The sequence below is a fragment of the Netta rufina genome (genome assembly GCF_964035555.1).
Source record: "Netta rufina genome assembly, chromosome: Z".
Lineage (NCBI taxonomy): Eukaryota > Metazoa > Chordata > Aves > Anseriformes > Anatidae > Netta > Netta rufina.
In genome coordinates, this window is record NC_140126.1 from 48177842 (window position 1) to 48205521 (window position 27680).

Consider the following 27680-nt stretch of genomic DNA (forward strand, 5'->3'; position numbering starts at 1 on the left):
GACTCCAGCCTTCTACTTAGCTCCTTGCACAAGACCGCACTGGAAGAGGGCAGCTTGCAGTCTGGTTGCACATGAACTTCAAAGAACATTCAAAAGCTTTAAAGGGCCACTGGAAAGGCTGCATGTGGATGGAATGCATTTTGGCATGACTGAAAAGCTCTGCATGCCGGATACACACTCAGGAATGGTGCATATGATTTTATTAAGAACTCTGTAATGATATAGATTTGTCACTTAAACATTACAGCTACCCATAGAAAAGTGTTGCCTGTATCTTTTAAACACCATGTAAATAAAACAAATTTATTTTTAAAACAGGATAAACTGCTATAAAAATGGTGCACAGTCAAGTCATACAAAAATACAAAATTTGTTTCCAATTGCAGTCCTAGTTGTGATTGCAGAGAAAAGCTCCCACTTTGAGTGAGCAGAGAGCACAAACTTGCAGAACTTGTCACGGCAGGTATTTGTTGTCAAAATGAGTAGAATCCAAGGCTTCGATCAAAGCACCTCCAATAATTTCCAAACAAGACGGAAATTACAGTTTCTCTGGAAGCAACTGCGTATGTGATAAGTCTCTTAGCCTTGGAATCCAGTTTCTAGGACTCATCTGCGCCAGTTTTAAAAAATTTTGTTGCTAAACCCCACTGATCTACACAAACATCAGTGTTCAGTGCAACTGCTTCTTCTAGATAGCCTGACCTCTAACTCACATTGAGAGGCCTCGACAGTGCTCCAGTTTGAATCCTAGGTTGAAGTTCTAGTTCCAGTTAACATACACATATGCACAGATGTATAACTTACAATTTCCCTACGTAGGAGAGTCCTCCTGATGTCAGTGGAGTTACTGATATGGTTCGGATAAACAAGTGTCTAATGCTTGCAAGACTGGATAATTCTGTCTCCCTGCCTCCCCCCCCCAGATAGCATTTCTAAATGTACTTTTATTTTCTTACTTTTCATACAGTTTGGTTTCTGTGACATGAAAACAGTAAATCTTTTTATTAATTGGCTTACTGAAAGAAAACTAAACAAATCAAATGACTTGCAGAAGCAAAAGTGAAATATTCCACTATTGCTAAAAGGTAAGAGCACTGATTAGTTACATGATACTCTATCTTTTTAAACCCTCGGCAGCAATTTAAAAGTCTGATCCTCTGAAAGGAAGCACAGAGAACTGCTTACTTATTAAACCACAATAATACGAGTTGTGCATTTCTTTACCTAGACATACCTGTCCACTCCATTGCAGAGCTTCTACAGAAGGGCTTGTCTCTTTCAAAAGATTTTCTTGAATGGAGTGATCAAACCATTGAGGCATTACTTATTTGTACAGAGCTTATATTTAGTGCAATAAGTTTAAAAATTCTGCTCTGAAATATTAACTTTACATAACAAAAATAGTTTTCTTAAAAAAATTGTAACAAAAGGAGTATATAGCATTGACAGATCATGAATTCTTAGCAATACACTTCTAAGCATTTACCATTACAATATGCTGAACAATTCAATAGTAGCATTCATATCTGGTGAACTTCCAGACTGAAAAAATGCAAATATCTCAATCATAATAATCTTTCTTTTTAAAACAAAAACAAAACAAAAAACACGTTCTCTTATCATTATTTGATGACTTTAGATAACTATACTGGCAGTTACACTTCCAAAGAAATGTTTCTCTGCCCTTTTCTGTTATAACCACCTGCTACAGTACATAGAAATATGGATGAGAAAACAGGCAAGGAAGGGTCCCTTCCACATCCCAGACCTCTCTGACATTAAATGAAATGAAACATACAGTACTTTTTTGTACAGTAAGACAGTTCATTTCTTTTCCCATCCTCAGCATCTTTACGTCTAGTCATGAAATAATCATGAGTATGGCTAAGACTGAGCTTTAATAATCTGTTATTTGAATTGCTCATATGAAGAATCCATACCCTTAAAGGAGCACTGCTGAAGTTTGAAGGAGGCTATTGAACTCAAGGGGAAGATAGGGGATAATGGGTAAGAGGGTAGGTAAGGGAAAACAGGAAGTAGATTGCATATAAAAATTATTATTCCCCATTTTATAGTTTCCGTTGAATAGGAGATGCAAGGGCTCCCACACACCTGAATACCTGAGGAGTTGGTTATTGTGATATCTGATACTGACAAATAAAACTGTGCCCTATCAGGCTATGGAATAAATGACTGCTTACAAACCAGTTAGAACTGAATTAACTCTCACTGAAACTACTTTTTAAAAACCTAAATTTAAGACTTGTCTTGATTTGAAGGTTTTCCTCACATGTGGCTGTCCTAAATTTAATGCAAATTTAAACAAATTAAGCAAATAAAACACTCAGAAGATTAGCCATGTCATGGGAAATCTGTCCCTAAATGCAATCATCATTTCAGATTATCTTTACAATACTTCCTCTAGATTGTAAAATATCAAGCAGATAAGAATCAACATTTCCATGACTTCAATGAATAATTTAAAAAAAATGGAACAATGATAAAGCTGCTTGTAAAAGCCACCCGTATGAAAAGAGTACATGTTTCACAAAAATAATTGTTAAAAAAAGTATTAAATCCCTGTTCCTTTTCTCTGATTTTGGCTGTTTATTTTATATATATATATATATATGTATGTATATATGTATATATATATTTTGTTTTGGAATGTCAATGGGTTCCAATATGGCTGGCTAGTTTCAAGATGAACTTGCTCCAGAGGCCTAGAAAACAAAGTCATACAGTATAGTCTTAGACAAATGCCAAAGGACAAGGAGAAACTGAGTCAAAGAGGTCACTGGAAACCATAAAGAAAGAAGTGTGAAAAGGTTTTCTTCTTGTGCCTTGACAGTCTCTTTGGAGACAGAAGGTCCAAACTGTTTCCTCATCTCTACTATTAAATGCCTATCTAAAATACAAATGCATTTAGGGCACTTGGCTTTTATAGAACTAATTGCCATACCTACAGAAAATCCATTTCAAGGGAACAGAAGCAAAACAGTAAGGACTTTATTTTTTTTTGAAGAAAAATTAAGCTAATTTTGAGACACCCAATTTGTGGACTACAGGTGCAACTGTTAGAATAGACTTGTTAATGATCTTAATCCAGATGAATCTGAAACCTTTAACAATGCCTTTGGGCAAAGTATTATAAATTTCACAAAAGAAGTAATTGCTACTATCTATGCTGTGTGCAGCCCTTGTCAGTAACTGAGGCCCTAATACTTCAGAACCTATTCAGCTGGAGTTTAACACCCCAAAATGGAAGACCTCTTGAGAAAACAAGGCCCAGTCAGTTCCAAACAAGACTATCAAATGAGCAGCAGAACTGGGAGTAATTCAGCACATGACACTCAGGCTGAGTCCCAAGTGCTCAGCATCTTCCCCAGCCGGGAAAGTCCTAGGAGGACTTCTTGTCATTGCCAGACTCAAGTGCCTAGAATCAAGTTTCTAAAAGAACAAAAAGATGCTTGACTTGCAAGTACTTGGTTTGTCTTTTTACAAGGGGGTCATTACAGGTTTTAATATCCATGCTTTAGTTACTCAAGTACAAGTCTGACTAGTGGTCTGTGCTAGCACTGAGGAGAGCATAAGTAGAAAACCACTTACTGTAAACCAGTATTTTGAATTAGAGACTAACATAAAATTTTGGATGGAGATTTTTTGTGCATGTGACCAGAGGATTTGGTTTGCAAACCCAATGTTCAACCATTTTAATGGTAGCTTTATTTTTTATGGTGTTTAGGCCACCGAAAGTCCCAACATAAGTGTCTGTTTGAACAGCTAGAATTACTCCCTGAAGAAAACATTAAATGAGCACAGAATTAGTTTTTTAAATGTATAAACACAGCAGCATTTAGGCATAAGCAAATCTAGAAACTGGTATGCTATAATGAAATAGCAAAACACACAAAGCTACACATCTACCAGTTCTACAGCAGGAACTCATTCCAGCCACGTCAAAAAGTGCTCATGCAACATGGCTTCACATACATCATTTAAAAAATTCTTACTGTTATCACACACTTATTTGGATTCCGTTACATTAACAAAATGTACACTTGATAAGGAACTGAGTCAGGCCCCAAATATTCTGAGAAAGTAACAATGGAAGAAGATTGTATCTCACAAAGTCATATTGCATGATGACAAGTCATATTTTGCCCAGCCTGGCTCTCCATCATATGCTCTCAGTTCTCCACTTTCCAAACTCATCCACCTATCTGTTACCTGTACCATGTAAAGCTGTTCCTTATTCTGGACTACTCAGACATGCAATGCCTTCCTAACAGGCACATCATAAGTAAGACAGGATGCAGAAGCATAAATGATGCATTGTTCACTGTCTGCATATTTGACAGTGTGAGATGGAAAGAGCACACAAGAGACAAGCAACATAAGTAGTTGGCAATAAAACAAACAACTGGGAGAAATGTCATTTGAGCAGGTTGAAAGGAATCACTGTATACAATCCCTTGGCGCTGTATAAAATAATTTGGTGAGAGCTTTAAATGCCTGGTCCTACTTTGCAACAATGGATGTGCTCAGTAGTATTCTTCAGGCTCTTACAGTGTATGTAAGATAAACAAAAATTGTTTAATTCAGGACTGAAAAGAGGATTGAAGTCAGAATACTGTAATGAATTCCATCATCATCTTATTTTGAGAGTACTCAGCAGTTGGGACTGTCTGTATACCACATAGCATGCACTACTAATCCTGATGAAATGATACTGCATTTGTTTCATATGACACAGTTCCTTTCATCTTACTTTTACAGGAGATGGTCTCAGCTGTGACAAAAACTCTGCCATCCAGGTGATAGGCAAGCTCACAAACAGAAAAAGCAGAACATCTTGAGTGATACAGAGAACAAAAACTTCTCCTGAAGAAGTGCAGTCAGTAAAGACAAAGAGGGAGAAGAAGTAAAAGTGAAACTCTTGGAGGATCGCCACCTCCTCATCTGCACCTACCATTGGTTTTAGCTCTCTGCCCTCAGCTCCACCTCCCCGGCCAGCTTCCTTCATAGATTTCCTACTATTTTCCACAAACTCCTGAAAAACAGCAATAATGTGAAAAGTACTTTCTTAGGGCATACTCCAAGCATATAATCTAGATACAAAACTTCAAAGATGTAATTGCTCAAAAAATCAATGAAACTTGCTTCTTCCGCTCCTCTTGTTCAGACTTGCCCATGATATATCAAAAGAGCCTGCCAGATAGCCACAAGGGTCTCCATCATCTAATTCTGAAGAACTGGACGCCAGACAGGTATCTGTCCGTGTGTGCTGTTTTAAGTTATATATTTACCGCTAAGCTCTCCTTTATCGGGAAGGAACGTAGGAGGGTGACTGTCACAAAAACAGAGACACCAGTTATTACACCCTACCCTGTGAACTGTGTGTAATGTTAGAACCATTAAACAGAACTTGGAGATAATTACTTGCAAGGTCTTGTTGACCTCCCTGAATGCAAATTCTTCAAATTTTCCCCAGTCAAAATTACCTATTCAAAGACTAACAAAGGTAATAATTCCCCTTTCTATCTTTTCTTTTCTCTTGAAGATAAGAGTCATTTTGTAACAAATGTCAGTACACTTTAGCTGCTGATGCTTTGTGACACCTCCTGTTGATTAAAGAAACCTGCAAGGCTTCTATGATTTGCTTCTGAGACAACATTTTGTTAAAAAACAAGTCAACAGCTATCATTTTCATTATATACTCTAGATTCTGTACTGTTTTACCAAAACATAAAGTTAAATTCTTGGCACGCTTTTCTAACAAGTATTCAAAAAGAAAAAAAAAGAAAGGAAAAATTCGCTAAGAAGTCACAAGACTTTCACCAGCCTACACTTGGGGGTGCATTTTACAGGGACATATTCTGTGGTTGCCACTTAAAATGGAAAAACATTATCAAGAAATGACCATCAGTAACAAACTGAATGGTTGGAGGAACACAATTTTTACATCTTGGCGTACAGTTAGAGTGAACTGGTAATAAGATGGAACAAACAAATTAAAAATAAATTGTGCACAGAGCCTTGACATAGTATCAAGGCTCAAGCACAGAATGAAAAACCTGTTGCTTCTGTGCATGAGAGACTGAGAAGCAATTTCAGATTGCTTCTTCAGCATAGTCACTAGCTCTGTGTGGGGTTGAATATTCTGACATTTGTTCTCTTCCACATCTCAAGAGAGGTCCTTTTCAGGAAAGAACAAGAAGCAAACCTTTACCCGTTGTTTTCTTCCTTCTGTTCTGCACTGCATCCTTTACAAGAAATGACACCCAGGAGCATGACTCTGTATGAGGAATGCTCATTGAGCTGTCAGCAAGTAGAAGTCAATAGCAGCGGGGAGGCATCACTAATCTAATGCTTACCACACCACTCTTGGCTGAGCAAGTCATGAGTAAGAGAGCGTGGTAATCCAAGTTTTAAAAATAAATAAATAAATAAATAAATAAATAAATAAATTTTATACTCAGCTAGTGCATTCACCCCACTCTCAAGAAATCAGTCCTATGGAGACATATTCTTAGAGTGCAATGGAAACTCACCATGAGAACTTTATCCATGTAGAATTCCCTCCCAGGGCTTCCGTCATTGTATTTTGTATCGATGGCAAAACATAAGAAAAGGACATCAACGACCATTTCGTAAATGGAAAGGAAGCAGTGAGCAACCAGGAACGCAAAGAGGCAGACAATGATGAGAGGCAACACCCAGACAGTGTAATCTCGTTGGTAATTCAGCAACATAATCCCAGCCAAACCTGTACTGCAGACAATCAGGACCTGAAGAAGAAAACATACAAATACGAGAATTCCAACGACAGAAGCCTTCTGATTGTTTGTTTCAACCTATATGCTCCTTGCTCTGCCAATCCTAAAACTAGGGGGTTTTGTGTAAAGATGTCATTTAGACAGTGCTAATGACATTTTTACAGCCTTGGTTCCTCACATCCCTCAATAGGAATGATGTTTTATCTGTTGGTCCAGCAAGCGCAAGTCAGAATAGTTTCAAATGCATCTGTCAACACAAAAGGTATTTTTCAGAGACAATTATACTTGTATCTTGATGTCACAATTCTAGTGTTACAGAATACTCCTAAAAAAAAGAACTTTACCCTGTCAATTATAATATATAACTACATATAAATAGAACCAGATATTACCATACAATTAATGTGCAATTGCATTTGGTTTTGGTTTATTTGTTTTGGGAGTGTGGGACTTCAGAGACAGTATGTGTTTCATTTTGCTGGAAGAAACAATTCAGCCAAAATATCTTTCAAGCTTGTCTTATCATTGTCTTGTCTCCATATAAGGAGAAGTATATCAGAATTAGAAATGGTCAGAGTAGATTAGATTATAGGTCAGACTAGAAATGAATAAAATAAGAGATGATTCTAATTCAGGTAAGGCACATCATCTCTGTTTTCATTGAACTACACTGTGTGTGAGGCCCTAACAGATATTTCACTGGGTACCAGTTTGGTCTTTAGGGATAACAAAACAAAACAAAACAACTGTTGTAGCCACTCAACATTTTGAACATTTCCCAACCTTTTATTATGAACTGCAGAGAAACATGAAATTGTAAAATAGGTCAGCCTTACTGTATTATGAAAACACTGGCTTGGAATGTAGAGAAGATATGCTGGCAGCCTAGCTCTGTTTAGATGATACCATTTTTGATATGCTGCACTGTCCATTTTAATATTTCTGTCACCTGGGCATTTCTCCAATAATTTGAGAGACATCCTTTCAAGGAGATATTCCCTAACACATTTCAGATTCCTCCATAAAGCTGCATTATGCATTTCATGATCACTAAAGCACCTGTATCTTCGTTATATATTTACTTCTCCTCACATCTTATTGATTTAATTACTGGATTAAAAGTTCAGCCCACTGAACTCTGACTTAATAGAAGAATGTAATAAGGAGGACAGTTCAGTTTAATTAATGTCCAAATGCTTAAGCACAGGTGATTTAAATGGATAGGTATTAAGTATTTTAGTAAATAATGGCACAAAATCCTTAAAAGGATAACAATAATTCACTGGATTAAATTTCCATAAAGTAGGTCTCTATCATTTCCTGGAGAGACAAAAAGATGACCACAGCAATTATTCTAGTCTATTTTAATTCTCAGAGTAAAAGTAACTTAATCCTCAGAGTAAAAGTAACTTAGTAACTTAAGCTGACAGTTCCTCAATGCAGGCTTCCACACTACCTTCCAGTGCAATTTTGAGAAAAATGGTCATCAATAAACTGTCAAATTTCAACAAAAATCTAGAGAGCTGAATTCAGAGGAAATGTCTTCTTTCCTTAAAACTTCAGGTTTTTTAACCACAAAACCAATCAAAAACTCAGTATTTCTGGTCACATTTCTCCTGACTCCCTTAAATAAATTCATGCAAAAAGTGCCAATATCTTCAGCCATTCCTTTCTGATGACCTCTGCTTGAAGTGAATCTACTTCTAAGTGGATCAGTTGTTTAACCACCCTCAGTCCCTTCCTTATAGGATGCAGCTAGATGTGATAAAGTCATGCTAAGAAACAGGAGCTCAAAGGCATTTTGTATCTGGGGGTGCAAGTTGTTGCTAAGGAAAGCTTGCTGCCGTGGAAGGCCTTAACAGCTGTATACAGCATACGTACCTTTCCCAGGAACAACATAAAATCCCCAACAGTGTTTATGGCAGCCACCCGCAAAGCGTTCTCCACTAGAATAACAAAGGCATCCTTTGCTGAGGTGCAGAAGTTGGTGCTGTTGATAGCTGTGGCTGTGTATGCATTCTGGGGGGAAAAAAAAAGAAAGTGAAAATTTGGGATGATCAGATATTTCAGAGGAAGGTGGGAAGAGGAGTTTAAAGGGGCAAGAGTAGGGAGGGAGAAAGAAGGCAGGCATGGCTTTTGAAAAAGGCACATGTCATATGATGTTAAAGAGTAAAGATTCCCTTGAGAGTCGTTGAAACAATCAGTATGTACCAGCAGACAGAAGACTATACAAAGTAGAGAATTACCATTCTTTTCCTCCCTTGCTCATGATTTATGCATTAACAAGTTTATTCCAGTAAAAACTAATTAAACAGAATTTGCAGTTTCTCTGCAGGAGGTGAGCAGTGGCATCACTACTGCAATTAAATTGTTAGAAAAAAATCTGGAAATATAAGACTTTGAAAGTCACAGAAGTCCGCCAAGGTAATTTCTAGATACTTCAATAGACTGCATTCAAAATTATCCAGGACAATTTCCAAGGATTACACTGTTGTTTCCTTATGATTTTATTTTTTCTATTTCTAGGGGGAAAAAAAAACAAACAAACAAACAATCAAACAAAACAAAACAAACAAACAAAAAACAAAACAAACAAACAAAAAAACATAACTGTAAAAGGGAGTTAGAGATGTATTTAAGAGGTGGAACTATAGGCCAAACAAATGTTTTTTATGAGGTAGCCTGACCAGCCTGTGCAGCTCTTTGCAACTTGCAGCTCTTACTCCACTTTGTAGATGACAATGACAATTTGATGTTACATATTGTTTTTCTGTCCTGTGAACATGAAATATTACACATGGAAAAGGTTCACTCCCTTGTCACAGAAAACGTATTTTGAAAATCAGATGTAGCTTGGAAGAACAGACATAAGGGAGATCATCTCCAACCACTAATCAAATCTGTTGAGATCTCATCTAAAGTTGACATACAATGTTCTCAAAGATGAATACTGTCTGTTTTTCACCTTCTTTCACCTTTGAACAAAGACCAATGCCATGACTTGCATTTTAATCTCAGTAATGGAAACAAAACTTAAGTACCACCCCTCAGGTCAGTTACAAAGTACAATACATTATGTATCAGCCTCAGATTACATTCTAGAAATTATATCTTTTATCTTTTTTTTTTTTGAATATTGGAAATCTTACCTGATTTAAGTAGGTCAGGCACTTTTCTAGACACCAAAGGCAGCAGATGCAGGCTTTAAGCATACAGCGAGCACAAGCATTTTCCTAGGAAAGCATAAAATGTGTGGGGGGAAAATGATATCATGAAAAACAAGAAAACAATATTCCTTTGTGTTTCAGTAACTGATCTCAGTAACTCCAGCAGCTACTCTCAGTTCTATGGGCTTTGAAAGACCAAATATTTCAAACTGAGACTTCCAAAGACCTCCCTCCAGGTTTAACTAAATTATCTGTAAACACATCAGGCCTTGAGTTTCAGTAAGAAAATGGAATCTGTTTCTCTTACTTTTCCTTTGAGTTGTGTATGGATATACATAAGAATCATTCGTGGTATCTTCACTAATGTGATAATGAAAGACCCCTTTGCTACTGTTCCTAGGTGGTAGCAAACAAGCCGATTAACAGATGCCAGGATAGGAGTAAATGGCAGGTTCCTTTTCTCCCTGTTGAAAAGAGAAAAAGAATGAAGTAGAATGATCAATGTATATTTAAAGTCTACCTATAGATTTGCTACAAATTCCTGAAAGGCTAGCGTGCAAAAGGAATTTCTTATCCTTCTTCTGGCTGTCAGTGTGTATTGTGCGTTCTGGATAAAACACTGACACCCTGTGCAAGTCACACCTTTGGCTCTAATGTAATAATAGAAATAGGATAAAGAAACAGTACATCTTAATGGTAGCCTTACTAGCAGTTGTATGTATTTCAGTTATTGCCAAATAACAATTTCTTCTAAATTATGCTTCATGGTATGAAACTCAAGCCCTTTAAAAGAAAAGTAAAGAACAACAACAGCATTTTTCCAACAGCCAGCCTTGTCTTCCCCTTCTGTTTAAGGTCTTCATCGAGACATTCTTGAAGAGGATATTACTATTTTAATTTATTATGTAAATTTCCTTTTCCGGATGTTTTGCATTTCTAATTTAGCTATTATATCCTCAAGAAAGCAAGTATTAAAGGAGCAAGTGTTAACATTCCAAACATAAAACAACTCCCCAGCTTGGGAGAAAATTATTTTCATGCAAATTTCATTCAAAAAAAGACCAAGAAATAGTCTTTATCACATAAAAATAATCTCCAAGCAACTTAATCATGAGATGTTAATAACTGAAACAGGTTTTCCCTATATTTTCTCCCAATTAATTTTTACAGCTCAGGAGGGAGAAGCCAAACTCTACTTTGCCTTGGGCACAATCACATAAAAAGTTATGGTCTAATCTATACCTATACAACCCAAACACTTTCTCCTCTTCAGGTTAATATAACTGACTGCTGACTCTATAATGCACAATGCTGAGATCTGTTATTGCATGAGTTGCAAAGAATCCGTCCTACTAGGGTGAATCAATATTGAACACATATAAAACATTTTTCTATAGATAATTTCATTTAATTTGCTGTGGAAAGCTGCTAATGTCCAAAAGAACAGGGAAACTCCAAATTAATGCCCTTTCCTTTTTACTGAGTCCCTTTTCAGGTTAGAAATCTACTTTAAAATGCAAGAAAGAATTACAGTAGGGAGCAATTTATACGTGCTAACTTAAAATTCCTGTTAAGGAATGATAGGTACAGTTAAAAGTAAAATCATTCCTTTTCAGGTGACAGAAAATATATAGAATTACAGATGAAGAATAAGCATTGCTAAGCAACCTGTACCAACACAAAACTATCCTCTCTACTCTGTACTTTTGCAGTTTTTCACTCAGTCTAGTTTCATTATTCACAAGCGTACATCCCTCTAGCATCTTGTAATAACTTCACAGATGCATTCACCAGTATAATTGAAGATTTCATCATTAATAAAATAACAGAATTTCTGTCAGCATAGTAAATTAATTCCTTGCCTTTGATACATCTTAAGATACTAGGGCAGATAAGGAATCAAATATAATTCAGATAACAGTCTCAATTAAAAAAAGACAAATCAATTAAACATTTGTGATCTGAATCATGCACTTGAAAAATATCTGCATCATTATTTAAAAACCCATGTTAAAAAAATCAGACTCTTAAAAGAACATGACAAGAACAAAGCGTGGTTGCTGTATATCCCTAGGATTTTTTATATATCACATCCTACATAGAATAATGGAATGGTTTGGGTTAGAAGGGACCTTAAAGAACACCTAATTCCAACCCCCTGCCATGGGCAGGGACACCTCCCACCAGACCACATAGCTCAAAGCCCCATCCAGCCTGGCCTTGAACACCTCCAGGGATGGGACATCCACAGCTTCTCTGGGCAGCCTGTGCCAGGGCCTCACCACCCGCAGAGTAAGGAATAGTTTCTTTGTATCTAATGTAAATCTACCCTCTGCTAGCGGTCTGCCCAGAGCCTAGATTCTTCTCTTCTCCAGGCTGAAGAACCGCAGCTCCCTCAGCCTGCCTTCATAGGAGAGCTGCTCCAGACCCTTCATCATCCTCATGGCCCTCCTCTAGACACGTTCTAACAGGTCCATGTCCTTCTTTTCCTGGGGGGCCCCAGAGCTGAACACAGCGCTCCAGGTGGGGTCTCAGGAGAGCAGAGCAGAGGGGGCAATCACCTCCCCAGCCCTGCTGGCCACGCTGCTTTTGGTGCAGCCAGGGTACGGTTGGCTTTCTGGGCTGCAAGCACACAGTGCTGGCTCATGGTGAGATTCTCATCAACCACCACCCCCAGGTCCTTCTCCTCTGGGCTGCTCCCAATCCATTCTCTGCCCAAGCTCTCTTTATCCTTGGCATTGCCCCAGCTCAGATGCAGGACCTCGCACTTAGCTTTGTGGAACCCCATGATGTTCACACAGGCCCACCTCTCATGCCTGCTGAGGTCCTTCTGGATGGCATGCCTTCCCTACAGCGTCATCCCTTCCCACACAGCTTGGTGTCATTGGCAAACTTGTTGAGGGTATGTTCAGTTTTTTATTTTTTATTTTAATAGGTCCTAAATAGCTAAAGCAAGAACTTTAATTTTCACTTATTTAAAGCAAATTTTGAGCAGTCTTAATTTCAGATAAGTCTGCAAATGCTAGAGACAAAAGCTTAAAGCAGGGACTTATTTATTTGGACAAGTCTGTGATTCTGAAATCAGTCTCTTATCTCTGTAAAGCTAAACTCTTGTGCCTGAAATTTGTTAAAAGCATTGTTCAAGTAACTGTATTGCCGTCCTGAACAGCTAGCAGATACATGCACAATAGCCAAGGTAAAGTATGCTCTCATACACAACAGTGACACAAATATAGTAATGTAATATGGAGTTTTAATGCACACATACTTTGTATTATTTTTGTACTTGTACATGATTTTGTGAGAATCCATATATAGTGATGAATCTAATAAAACCTTGAGTAATCTTGTACAAGAATTAATAATGGTGATTAATTTAAAGCACATTTTTAAAAATAACAATAATAATTTGCTGTCAGTTATTTTTTGACCTGTGCTGACTTCATCAGCATTGATTATTAACATTAAATTTGGTCTTCCAGGTGCATTCTGTTTTGTCAACAAGTGTTCCTGTTATTACAACACGCACAGGTTACATGGCAAACAGGACTTCGAGTCTTAAATACCAAGAATGCCATCCATAACCAGCAAAGCAGGTTATTTTAGGACTTCACATGATTTAAGAAGAGTTAATACAACCCAATTACTCTTCAGCTTTCAGGCAGAAAGAAAGTATTCTTCCTTTAAACTCTAACCCTTGTTATTTCTGCTAATTCCATTTCTAGGTTGTTCACAATAAAGCTACATTATTCTTACCTTGTGAAATAGTATGTCACAACAGCTCCAGCTACTGTCATCTGCTGACAGGCTAAGATAAACTCACTGATCCAGATCAGTCCCACTACATGGTACCACCACATATATTTCAGAGGGCCTACCATCCGAAATTCAACAAATCCTTCTTCATTTGGGACAGGATTACCTAGAAATTAATGAGGTCAGAAAAGGACTACAATGATTACACCAGCTGTGAAAGAAGAAAGTATATGGTGTTAGCAGTTCATAACCATTTAAAGAACAGCTCTAGCTTCTACTAATTATCAAGCTTGGGAAGATGGTTCATAAGAAAAACACACCTACTGAGACAATGAGTATAATGGCATTTAAAAAAAAAAAAAAAGCAGTCAAGAATTCTGATCATATTCAGTACTGCACAGCACTTTTTAGATTTTAGCCACATGGTGAAAATTTCCAAGACTAACCACCACTACAAAGTAACAAGAACCCCTATAATTAAACATAATAAAAGGAATTTTGCTTTAGTTGTTTTTGATTTGTCTGTTGCTGTCTTGAATCTGAATAGCGTGATATACGATGATTTAGAGTACATGTCAAAACTATCCTAGGCAATGCCCTATTTCACCATACTAGCCCACACTACGAACATTTATTGTAAGCAACAGTTATGTAAACTGCTGATGAGAATGCAGAAAAATGCTGAGTAGTATCACGTGTGTAAGATATTTACCTTGAAAACCAGTGTTTTGAGCTCTCATTGTCAATACCTCCTCTACATTTTTAGCTGTGCTATCACGTGTATATAAAAAAAACATTTTTTCCTGTAAATAAATTGAACTATTGAAATAATCTCAATTTTAGAGAACAAGCTCTTCAAAAAATGTAGGGTTTTTTTGGTACACAAATAATGTGCACTTGTCAATTCCCCTGGTTTGGACTGAAAAGCTCTGGCTTTACTTGCACAAAGATTTTGTTCAACTGACATCAGTGAATAAACTGAGCGCATATGAAGCTAAAAGGATACACTAGTCTTTGCAGAATCAAAGTCTATCAAAGAATTCTGTCAGTTAGACATAAGTATCAGCCTAAATTCTCCTACAGATTTAATCTCTTTGCAGAGTGAAGCATGGGACTGGGACTTTGGAGGCAAACATTTTCTGTAACTTGCCATTCATTAGGGACACAGAACACCATGTGATGAAAACTTAAAATTTCAACAGTAATTAGAACAAGATTCTACTACCTCTGTCCCTTCCTAAAATTTCAGAGCATGAAATCCAAAATATTTAATTTGTATTATGTGGAAATAGCTGTGTGACCAGAAACACTGCTGCATTTGGATTAGCAGTAATTTTCAAAATTCTAAGGTTCTAGTGATGAATGATGGTTTCTATTGTGCACAACTTGCTGCAAAATAACACACAGATCTCCCATTTTAAAAAGCAGTTGCTATGTTTCTCTGTTGAAGTAACTAAGATTTGGACCTGTAAGAATAATTCTAGAAGCTCCTGTCAGACACAGAACACAAGCAAAGCTCTCATTTATGATCTTCATAAAAGGAAGAAATTCAGAGTACACTTGCTGCTCTCTGACTATGTCATATGAAGAGCACAAAAATCAAAGAACATTTCACTAATAATCTAGAAAATACTAGACACCTAGGTTATGAAGAACAGAAACTGCTTTCAGTGTATCTATGTTTTGGGAGATGGAACATACGTGCAATGGCCCTTTCATTACTACCTGTTTGTGTGTGTGAAAACAGGCTAAAATACGGTACAGTACCGTATTTAAATTAAGCCTGTGAGCTGCTTACCTGTAGTACCAAGGAAAAGCAGGACTGTGATCCAGTATGTCCAGAAGAGGATAAGCACAAAGAATGTCCAAAATGGCTGGAAGACTAGCAGTGGCAAGTGAATGAAGACCTTGCCGGCCACATGGAACAAGGCAATGGTGAGAGCTACTCGTTTGCGCATAATTAGCATTATCAAGAACAATATAACCTAGAGGGAGAAGTTTCCAAATTGCATATTAGAGAATTAAAAAACAAGCAAGCTATTATTTTGCACAGCCAGGATAATAAAACTCAGAAAACTAACACATTCTCTACTTTAAGATCACAGGATCAAAATGTAAACATCTAACAGCTTATTTTAGTGAGAAAGTATTTTCCAAATTATACTTTTGGGGAAATGTAATCTCAGACTTATTTACTTGGGATCGTTATCAGCCTCAGACTTATGAGGGTAGGCCAGATTCCATCCTTAATTATGCTGTACAAACCACCAAAATCAGCAGACTGCAAAATTTAGCAAACAATGCGATTTAATGCTTCTTTCTAGACATTGCGTGGTGTACTTGCCATGGAAGTTAGTCCAACATTGACAATTTTTAGTTACAGGGTCATTGTCTCTGAAACAAACAGCTAGGCTGAAAGAACATACGATAGTTCAGTAGTCGTTAGCATTTCAGTTCACAACAACCCATGTGTAAGTGGAAGAAGTTTGGGAACAACTGATTTCAGAAGTGTGAATAGTCTAAGGACTTTAAAATAAACTGAAATGACAGAGTACTTCTGAACTTGGGATCTAACAAAAATGAGTGAAATTGGGAGTTCCATATTCCAGCTATTTAATGGAGGTCCATGCAGAGGTTTTAGAGTACAGGAGAGGAGAAAAAGTGCAGGGTCAGGAACTCTCTCCTGACACATGGACAGATATTACAGAGCAATTCTAGGAAGGTAACAATATACGTTTATATATCACCAACAGAACTTGTAATGGAAATAAACACTTTAAAACTTGTGTAATATAAACCTTCCACCTGAATTAAAAAAAAAAAAAAAAAAAGAGAGACAAACAGAAATGTGGAACAAGAAAATTATATGGTCATTAGCAAAACATACCGTGAAGACTGTAGCTGAAATGGCATAGATCAGGAGAGCCTGAAGATTTTCTTTGGCTATTTGACTCTCAACAGCACTGGCAGATATTCGTTGCTTAGCATAGAGCCACCACAGGACTCCTGTACCACCTATGTTTTAGAGGGGAAAAAAAAAAAAAAGACAAATGAAAGATGTTTCTTCTTCCTGACACAATCATACTGCCTAGTACCTAAAGACCTAAAGTCTTCAGTTTCTTAAGTCCAGTCTGGAGTAGAAGACTCAAGGGAACTGACAGACAACTCAACAGGAACTTCAAAGGATTGAAAAGTGCTCGAATCTCCTCTGTTGACCTCTTCTCAATTGGATACACTCTTTCCACAATCTCACCCCAATAAGCCCACTTAAAAGACCTGCAGCTCTTTGTGGTTTAGGGTTAAGTGTGCGAGAAGACTAGTTCATGCGGAGCCCTACAAGTGAAGATTGCCCACTAGACGGGTAACAGAGAAACAAAAAGAAGAAGAACAGAAAGAAAGAGTGATAAAGAGAAAAATCAAGAGAGAAATTATATTGTAGGATGTACGTGAAAATTTAGGAGAGGGAAATTAGATATATATATACAGGAAACCAGCCCCTCAGGGACTTAACTTCTTGTCTGAACACACTTTTTTCTCTTTTGCGTATCCTTCTCTGTTCTTTTGCTCTTTGTGAATCACTTGCAGAAGCTTATTTAGAGACCACAAGCCTTTGCTGAAGGTATTCCATTCAGGTCTTAAATGGAGGATGTTCTTTTGGCATCTCTTAAACAAACAGTGAACACAGAATAAGCAGTATATTTCAGAGATGACATGTTCTTATTCAGTTTTTGTAATGAATGTAATATTTTTTTTAGAACATAGTAAAAGATGGCAATAAGTCATTCAATTCCTTCATTCAGCATGGTTGCTCAGTCTCTAAAGCAAATTTAAATGAAAACATCTGTTTTTTCCTTTTTCTGTGGTCACAGATCCCAGGAGCAGTAAAAAGAAAAACAAAGTGATGGCCTGCATTTTTTTTCAATTCACTGCAGTTATGAATTGCAATAATTACATTGCAGTACTTCCTAATTTAATTATTTTATTCTTGTTCCTTCCGTACATTCATCTGCCCCTGCTACCAAACCCTTGCCATGTAAACCCAGAACAGCTTGTTTGTATAATTTGACATAGTGCTTAAAATAAACTATTCATGCTTCCAGAATCAAGGTGTAGTGTATGAAGTTATGATGCTTTGTCTTCCTGTTTTTGCATGGGGAGAGGAGGTTGCTGTATTTTTCATAGTCACAAATCGGTGATAGGACACTTGCCTAACAAGTAACCAGTCAGAAGCCAAAACTGTTGATGCTGTTTCTAACTTCTGATCATTTTGAAATGATACTTTGAATTACTTCCAATTACTTGTGGCTTTGTTACTGAGTATCAAGAATAGAGTAATAGATTTATAAATGTGAAGTTAATGTGATAAAGTAATGATACCTTCATGAGAACTAAATCATTTTGAATAAAACAATCTTTGGTTACGCCCAAGATGTTATGGCTGGTTGCACTTCAAACATGACCTAGGTCACACAGGACTTCCTGGGCCATATGGAAGTGTGAGGATTTGATTAGAAGTGACAGACAAGCATCCTCTCCTCAAAACAGATTTTAGATATGCCTACAGAGTCTAAGATGACTGAAAGGGCTGGTGAAGATGCCGGGTTTACATGGACACATCTATGTCCTAAGGCCACATAACCAATAGCTGTCCTTTGATTCCTGCATGCTTCAGTACACCCCATGGGTTGGTGAGCCATCAACGCATCCAGACCAGCTTCTTTGCTGACATGCTTGGAGGTAGGTTAAGAAGTAGACAATGGTTAGGGCTATATGAGCTGTATGGGCTGACAGGAAGCTTGCCAGCCAAGGAGAAAGTGCAGCAAATCCCTATGGAGCAGCATGCTATCTGGGAGAGGACTGCAATTAGAAACACCTATCTTGCAAGGGGCTCAAAGGAAAGCAGAAAAAACAGGTACGGTCCCAAGATCTGTATAGGATTTAGCTAACCTGTGGACATGGAGAATAAATAAGAGAACTGGACACTCAAAAACTAGGAGATGAACATGACTTACCAAGTGATCCCAGAATGACAATAATTGTTAAAATCCAGACAAGTACTCTTGAAATGTACCTGATTATAACCATCAAAATCATGGACAACACTGGAAAAAAAAAAAAAAGGAAAAAAAAAGACAAATGAAATAAGCAGAGCAATTATTTCAAGTAGGAATAGCCTTTCCAATTCTCCCACTGCACTACATAACTGTCTTCCAACAGAGTTTTTAGACAGAGATTTATTTTCTGTGGCTTACAAACTCACTGCACAGATAGTTAAGGAAATTAGGCACATCTACATCTGCTTTGGTGCTGCTGATTAAAACAAAGAAAGCATAAGTACATTTACATGGTACATTACATACAAGACATAATGTGTACATACAGACAGAGATGTATTTAGACAATGACAAAACAGACAGCAAGACATGATAGTACTCTGAGGCTACTAATATGAGCACACCTCTTGAGGAACAGAGCTTTGTGCTTTATTTTCAGCATTCAAAATTAGGCTCTGTTCAATAGTTCCACTGCCATTCAGGAACTACATGTTAATAAGACCTCTTCAGTGTCAGCCAACTACAATTTAGGGAATGTTTTATATAAGTGCATGCACATATTTTTGCACATACTTATTTGCGTACAGTAGTTAACACTTCCACATGAAAGCTGCTTGAACCAGGCTTTGTGAGTCACACAATCTACCCTATTGTTTAATAATAAATATATTCTATTTAACTATGAAGGTATTAAAAAAGTAAGAATTATATATTTTTCTTAAGTTAAAATTAAATGTACATAAAACCCTCTATTAACTTCTGACTCTAACCCAACAGTAGCACTGCTAATTCAGCCACTAGGTTTCAGCTTTTGAATAGTCATTTTACCATTACTATCAGACTAATACAGCTGTCAGGGTAGAAGATTAGCAGAATAAACAGCTCTCTAGTTACAGTTGAAAAGATACTCAATGGTCTTACTATTTTTTAAGTGGTAACTAGTATCCTCCTTTTTTTCTTTTTTACATGGCCAGTATCTGGAGCTTTCCATTTAATATTTACTATACTAGGTATAACTAGTATATTAAGTGTAAAGATTTTATACTTAGTAGGACTAAAATATACTCATTGGGAAAGTAATTTACATGGGTGAATAGCATTTCACCTTAATTTACAACACTTCATTACAGTACTTCTGTCTGGTGAAATGTGTCACGCCATAGACTAGAAATGAGCATTTTGCTACCGCAAAATCCATTCAGCACCTCTGTACAGCTGGGAATTTCCAGCTCAATAATGCTGACATTTTCAAAAGGCATGAAGTGTTCTGTTTGTTTGTTTTTAAACTTTGGGGGAAGGGGAGGGGAAGGAGGAAGTAACATACAATACAACAAATAGGCACCTAACTTTCACATTTTCCTTCTAAATATCCCAGTAAGCCTGTACAATTAAGTGAAACAAACTAAAAAATCTACATTTTGGAGAAGTACATTATTGTGCACTTCTCACCCTGTCCTTTTTTTATTGGAAAAGGGACTTCAGTTGGCAAAAGATTAATATTATAAAAAGAAAAGGTGAATATTGCAATAAAAAGGAGGAGCATGGGGATGCTTTGTTAACTATGTCAAAACTCTTGTTGACTAATCAACTGCCCCAAGTGTTCTGTCCCTCACCGTGGGAGAGGAGAAAAAACAGGAATGCACATGTATATTGCTTCTGAAGAAGTTAACCAGCTGTCAAAAAATACGTATCATTCTGAACCATTTTTAAGGGCTTTTTGCTATAATACATGGCGGTATTTTTTTTTCTCATATTGTGGTTAGAGAGTGTTAACAATCTCCTATTGCAGTAATAGCTAGTAATGAGAAAAACAATTACCTAGTGATAACAAGCAAAGTCCCATTATAATCTCTTTGCTGGTCATAACTCCACTAATCAGCCTGTGTAAGACACTACTGTCACTGACAAAGGTGATCAGGGCCTCTGCAAACTTGGCATAGCAGGAAATGTTCACAGGAGCACAGCGATGGAAGAATGGAATAGGTGCACTGGTGACACAAGAAAAAAAAAATCAGAAAAAAAAATTACTCCTACTTAATATAAATGCCACATCAACACACAAATGAAAGGTGAATAGATGCAACCACTCCACCCTCATAACATCATAACCAGAAACCATGTGTTGAATGCACAAGTGCTGCTGGAATGAGGATGATCATAATGGGAAGTGATGTTCTTACAAGTAACCCTGTGAGGCTGCAGTGCACATTCCAATAGCATATTACCCTCCCACCCTTAAACAGCAAGGTTCAGAAAATACATGTTCCTAGTTCCAGTTAAACATCTCACATTCAAGTGTCACATGGTGAACCAGCAGCTGAAACAATGCCTTTCACTCGTGTTAGAACACAGTACTGGCCCATATTTGCAGCAAAGAAATCCCAGACTGACAATACTCTTCTTGCAAGGATACGTTTTACACTAAAAGACATCAGCACTTACAACTGTTGTCAAGCAAAACCAATATGTTTATTCTTAGTCTTCCCCCACACTAGGCTTGTTTTTCTGTTGAAGATTACAATCACAGTGATTATCTTCATTACCTTTGTTAAAATAATGCACCACATCCTTTGCAAAACACACAAAGATGCCTTTATGGTTTCCTTATTTCTGCTTTGGAAGCATCCTGCCTGAAAATACTGATGTTATGCATTAAACTTCTCAAATGCTCAGCACAACATGCTATCAAGTCCATCATAGGAAGATAAAAGAGAGCAAAAAACTTCACTTTAAAAGTGTGTAATTTTGTTTTCCAAGTATTTCCCAATAAGTAGCTGCCTTCCTGACTCATAAAATATGTCAGATCTCAAAGTGGCCTATTACATCTTTTGATCCTTCTCCTCAACTCCAGTTCAGATGTATATTCCATGAATTACATGTTCCTTCCTGTAATTGGATCCAATGAAAGAAATGTCTTTTGTATCAAGTCAGTCTTTTCTTTTAACCTTTACGTTTATTTCATCCTCCCCAATCTTCCTTACTTAAAAGATTTCAGTGGACTGCAGAAGCAATGCACATAATCTTTTGCAGTTTTCCCATTTTAGCCATGACCCACAAACCAATAATTTCCTGTACTCTATAACAATTTGCTAATCCCAAGCCTTTCCAAAATTCTAACCTCCATCTTAAACACATAGTGAGTAAAACAACTGCCTCAGCCACATCCTATCCTTTTTTTTTTTTTTTTTTTTGGGGGGTGGGGTGGATTTGACAGGTGGGAGACAACATTCTGAAAACCAAGTGTGTGAAATTACGCTGCATATAATTCAGGAGAAATTATGATCACCGGCCATACCTAGATAACTAATAGATCCTAGGCTTTTGTTTGAAGTGACTGACAATTGTAAATTATATGGTTTTAAACTCACTGTGCTAGGTAGATAAACACATTTGCAGGTGCTCATATTGATGCTCTACTTTTGATTAACGATGAAGACAGCAGTTAAGCACAGCAAAATAATACTGTATTATTCACAACTGTTTAGAAAAAAAGAAAAATTAAACCAATATTATGGCTGCTGTATTTAAAAGGGAGCCTATGTATCCTCTCAGCTTTTTACAACGTTGCCTATTTTAGAATACACAGAGTACTACTCTTCATCATACACAGCAATGTTGGGAAATACTGAAATATGAGTTTCATTTAACTGTTAACTGATCCAACTTTTCAGAAAGAATGGAATATTTAAAAGTTGCCAATACCAGTAACAACACCCTAATTTTGAACTTGGTGTAGGGAAAGGACTGTAATTTCTGTATCTGATTAAGAAAATACCAGTTCTGAAGAGTAAAATGAAGAGGATTAAAATCCTGTTCCAAAGTACACCCTAACAGAGGAAAAAATGTTCTGGTGTACCACTTTGTATTAATTAACATCTCTCATGCTATAGTAGTTTCACTACACATTTTAAGTTACCTATTTTCATGTGCAATATTTATTTTCTAACATTATTGCAATTAATAAGAAATGAGGTTAGTGGTTCCTACAAGCCTTCTTGAATAAATTGGACTCCTGAGAATCCACCTTTTGAGATATGTTGCTATTTCAGTGGTTTTGACTCAACAAGTAGGGAAGATACTTGTTTAATTAAAAATGCTGTAATAGATCTATTTCCTATGTCCTGTACTGTCTTACATGGCCTCTTGATCATTACTTGGTAGATGGCATACTTGAATGGAATTGCAAGTTTCTGAGAATAAGGGTATGCTGGTTAATCATGAACAAGAGCAAGTGAAGTTCAAGCCAGCAGACGAAGTTAAGAGACCCACCTAATTGTTCAAATATTAGACCTCAGAAAATAACTGTTTTGTCTCTCAGCCACACCCAGGCATACACAAAAACCTGTGTGTAGTGAACCTGGCTGGAATGCCACTGTTAATCTGATTTTTTTTTATTTTTTTTATAACCTCTACAGAACAGACTGCTGCAGAGCTGGCTGAGAGATAAATGCTGCAGGGAAAAGCTGTTTAGGTTTTCCTCTGGAGTTCTCTATTCCAAAACTAAAAAGTGAGGTTATGATCTACTTAGACTGAGAGATTGTAGCCAGTTACTGGAAGAAATGTGAATCACTGGTCACGTTGCTGGACTGCACTGATAAGTCTAAGTTGTACACAGTGCCTTGAAGCTTCTGGATCAGAGTCCCTTGAGACCAGAAGACTCATCTGGGTGTGAAGAAGCCATGTCATCAAGTATCAAGGGATGGGCCTAACAGATTGAGCTACCTCCATTCCATTGACCTCATGGTTCATGCTTCTGACAGATCAAATCTGAGAAAAGGAGGGCTAGGTAAGTTCTGCCTGATTGCTTCAGCCTGAAGGGTGCTGCTAGTTTTTCATTAGTCTCCTTCCACAGGATTCCATTTCCCCTCCTAATTACACCAATTTTCTCCAATAATTTAACCATAAAAATCTGAAAACCAGAGTGGTTTGCAGATACAGTATAGGCCTTTTCTGCCTTTGGGCATCAAGTTCAGACTTTTCAATCTCAGAAAATATTCAAACGTGTTGTACATTTTATTCATGACAAACAACAAAAGGGAAATATGCCAGTGGCACAATAGCTTTTCAGAAATAACTCTAGGTATTTTTTGCAAGGAATTTACATAGCATCATTAGAGTTCTGACATGCTGTTCTATCTGCCTGTTTTCTTATTAAGTTATATTAATTCATACTGAATGATGTGGGAACACACAGTGAGAAAAGTCAATATAATTCTAGCAAAAATTAAGAATGACGAGCCTTTTCAGTATGCAAGCTGGCACTGAATTTTTCATTTGTTTTTGTATTACAGCTATACCAGCTGGTTAGCTGCATGGAATATTGATTTGCTGTGGGGAAAAGTAAAAAAAAAAAAGTTTATATTCCAGCTGCTATTTATTGCCAATACAATATTAAAGAAATTTTATTTGCTGGATAGCTTACCACGTAGACAATAGCTACTTAAAATCAGAGCTTCTAGAACTGACATTTATTGAACTGTAACAGAAGATTATCCATAGGGCAAGAATAACAAATTACAAACCTCTACTGCGTATGTTTGACAAGCTAAAATTTGTGGAAACACAACTTGATTCTTCTTCAGTGAATAGAATTCTGACAGAAAGGTGTGTAAAACAGGAAACAGATCGTTTCTTTTTTTCAGAAATGTTTATCTCTACATTTTCAGTGGAGCCAACACAGCTTGCAGAGTTTCTGGAGCTACAATCCTTTCTCTCTACTTCACAAAAAGCAGTCCAGTATAGTATTTTGAACAATAAAACTCAAATCAATCTGTTTATAAAATATAGCCCTCTTTTTTCTTAGGCATCCCCATATTGGTCATTTGGGGACTGAAAGAATCAAAAATGAAGCAATTTGCTCAATCTGACTGGCTGAGGTTAAGGTGTTAGAAGTGAACACTGCAAGAGAACTATGTGTGATTATACCATTTTCCCTCTCAAAGATCCAATGGGCCTCAGAAATTGTATCTGAACTGCACTACTGGAAGGCAGCTGGCTGTAGGGTGAAAGGCAGTAAAACAGCTGATACTCAGCGCAGTATCAGTTACATGAGACAGAAGAGAACTTGAAGATATTAGCTCAATAATCTTATTAATGCATGTGCGGATAGTTCAGGTTTTTCTTTACAAGTTGCATTCACAATGTGTTCTAAAAACATGTGACAATACTACAATAAACATCCAACTGCAAGACAGAAGAAATCTATGCTGAGTATTTTCTACAGTATTTTCACAAACAAAACAAGTCTCTGCTCCCTTCATCCCCAATCAGACAAGATGTTAATATTACCTCTCTGGAACAGGGTATTTAGGACATAACTTGGCAGCCCTTGGATCTGTAGTGTATTCTGATGGCTGTAGTTCATAGCTACACAGAGTGGATCCTGTTGAGAGGGGAAAAAAAAAGATTGGTGGGAAAAAAAATCAAATATTATTCGCAAACAATATTAAAATTGATACAGGTCCTGGTTCTGTAGCGCTTCGTGTTATTACCACAATGTTACGCCACAGCTCCTCCAGTAATGCAACACTGAATCAAGCCCAGCACATACTTCAGTGTAAAAGAATTACGTTTTCCATCTAGCTTTGGGTCCTCCAGCATTTGTGTGTTCAAGTGGAAAAGGCTAATTCACCACCTATTGTAAAAGAGCAGGACACAACGCACTTTACAGTCTCCCTTCCCCGCTACTCCTCCACACTTTTTCTTGTATTGTTTTCAGTGTATGAGTATTGCACGAGACAACATTCCTCAAAGAAAGAAAACTTTAAAGTGTTGTGGAGGGGATTTTTTTTCGGTGTTTTTAAAATGGTACTGGCCTACAGGTTTGAGAGTAAGGACCAAATGAACCAAACTGCTGAGATCAGAAAGTTGGCTGGACACAATACCTGATTGCATCAGACGTCCAAAGCTCTGGAAATGAAGCTGCATGTATACACAAGTCAGTACAGCATTACAATGATCAAGTTGCCTACAACCAAACTTAACTGAACTCAAACTACCTCATGGAAGTACATCACCCAGACAGATCCCTCTTCATTTGTCAGTGATCAAGGCACTGGACATTTGAGTCAGTGCTTGAAGGAATACAGCAATTGCCGTATCAGACTGGAGCAGTGGTCTCTCTGAAACTGGAGGGAGACATAAAGCCTACAATGGGATAAGCTTCCTATGCAAAGAGATTTTTTTTCCCCGAGTTTATTTGCTAGCAGCTTGCTTACTGCTCAGTGCAAGGGGCAACATTCCCTGCAGCCTTCAGCATTCTTTTTCCTACACAGTAAGTTAAGGACATCTTGACCTTCCCCAGAGATACTCAATTCTTTGTATTCTCAAAGTCTCCTCTCCAGAAATACTTGGTAGCAGAGAGTTCTACAAACTGGATCTAAGACAAGTGTCTTTACACAAATTAAACTGAGACTTCTGAGAAACAGTCTTATCTTGGCCTGTGTGACAGCAGACAGGAGTATTACTTGGAGAAATTGGAAGTATTTGTAGAAATTGTAGATTCTTATTTGTATAGATCTTGTTTACTATTGCCATATTGCTGTCCCTGTGAACAGACATCTGTTTACAGACTGCAAGAGAAGACAGAGTAGCTGAGGAGCCTACCCCATGCAGTCACTGGAACGCTAGTAAAGTATCACTTCTATGAATTAGTATTTTGGGAGCAGTCCAAAACATCAAGTACATCACTGAAGAAAATTAGATTTCTTGCAAAGTGAAGGTAAACATATGAATTCTGTTTTCTGCTATTCTGCTATTACACGGAAAACATGGCATCAAATATACAGACATCAGACCAAATTATCTTCTTTACATAATAGTTTGAAGTAATTAACGTTCCTTTTGGATAAAAGGCTCTATACTGATAAGGAATTTTGTTTACTCTGGACATCATTCTGTCATTATACAAACTTTTGAATCAAATGAGTGTATAAACAATTCTGGAATTTGGAGAAGGGGCAGGCAGCAGTAGAAAGAGTCACATGTGTACCCTCACTTAGAAACACAAGGAAAAAGAATACTGCATATATATTTTTTGTTTTGCTTTGAATACAGGCCAAAAGTTAAGTAACAGAAATGACTATAAAATGAAGTCCATAGCAAGAAGAAAAGGAACTGTGTAAGTGTACTTCGATTTATATAATGAATTTTTGATAAAGAACGATAAAAAATTTTTGGTTCCTGCTTTGTCATTTTTTCATTCAACACTATCAGTGTTTCACTACAGTTATGCAGAGGTCCCTCATAATCCAAAGGGAGAGAGCTGAACTGTGGGAAGCCATGTTTCCTTGCACCTTCTACTAGTTCCAGCAGTAGGGGAAAACGACAGGACTCACTATGACCTGGGAAGAAGGTTCTAGACCCTGTGCAAAGAAATGTACACCTGAAGACCTTCTGTTTGTATCCCAACCCACAAAAGCAAGCGAACCAAAACTGGATGCCAGCTCCTAATCTGCACAAAGCTACTGAAGCAGAACTTGCAGACTAGGATATCCCAACAAGTCCCTGACTAGGTAGGAAACTGGAGGCACCTTGCTAAGTCACCCCAGAGCCCTCCTGAGCATTCCCCTTCCTGCCATGCAAAGGAGCAGTGGATGCCTCTGGCTGCCAATATCTCCTCTCGCCTGGGAACTGCTCTTTGGATTCCTGTGGGTCTCCTGCCTTCTGCTTTCCACCTCATGTTACATACTACTTTAGACTCCCAGCCAAGCGGGAAAGCGTTTTCATGGAGCTTGTCAGACAAGGGACATTAGCCACCCTGCGTCAAAACAAATTAGCTGAAATAATGCCCATGAGATTTGTTCGTCCTTTTGTCCTACACAATCAGGCAGAGGAAGTTTTTACTGTTCAAACAAATATTTCTTTCTGCCTTGAAAACCTTCTGACTTCACTAATACTGTGTGGCAGAGCTCCACAACCAAACT

At 37.4% G+C, this 27680-nt stretch overlaps 1 protein-coding gene across 2 annotated transcripts in view; it reads right to left on the reverse strand.

The window, feature by feature from the left end:
• Positions 1 to 1655: 1655 nt before the first annotated feature.
• The window catches only part of SLC44A1 (solute carrier family 44 member 1), a gene marked incomplete at its 3' end in the record, with an annotated part of 61609 nt that continues 35584 nt past the window's right edge, over positions 1656 to 27680 (reverse strand). The window contains exons 5-16 of one of the 2 annotated variants that reach the window (XM_084305538.1): positions 25045 to 25138; positions 20575 to 20744; positions 18715 to 18804; positions 16590 to 16717; positions 15501 to 15687; positions 13703 to 13868; positions 10254 to 10410; positions 9929 to 10012; positions 8661 to 8798; positions 6555 to 6791; positions 4973 to 5053; positions 1656 to 2723 (exon numbers count right to left, since the gene is read on the reverse strand). In XM_084305538.1, coding sequence (XP_084161664.1) covers positions 2700 to 2723; positions 4973 to 5053; positions 6555 to 6791; positions 8661 to 8798; positions 9929 to 10012; positions 10254 to 10410; positions 13703 to 13868; positions 15501 to 15687; positions 16590 to 16717; positions 18715 to 18804; positions 20575 to 20744; positions 25045 to 25138 — 1556 coding nt within the window. Of the gene's footprint in view, positions 2724 to 4762; positions 5054 to 6554; positions 6792 to 8660; positions 8799 to 9928; positions 10013 to 10253; positions 10411 to 13702; positions 13869 to 15500; positions 15688 to 16589; positions 16718 to 18714; positions 18805 to 20574; positions 20745 to 25044; positions 25139 to 27680 lie in introns of those variants that run through there. The other variant, XM_084305537.1, reaches the window with a different exon arrangement.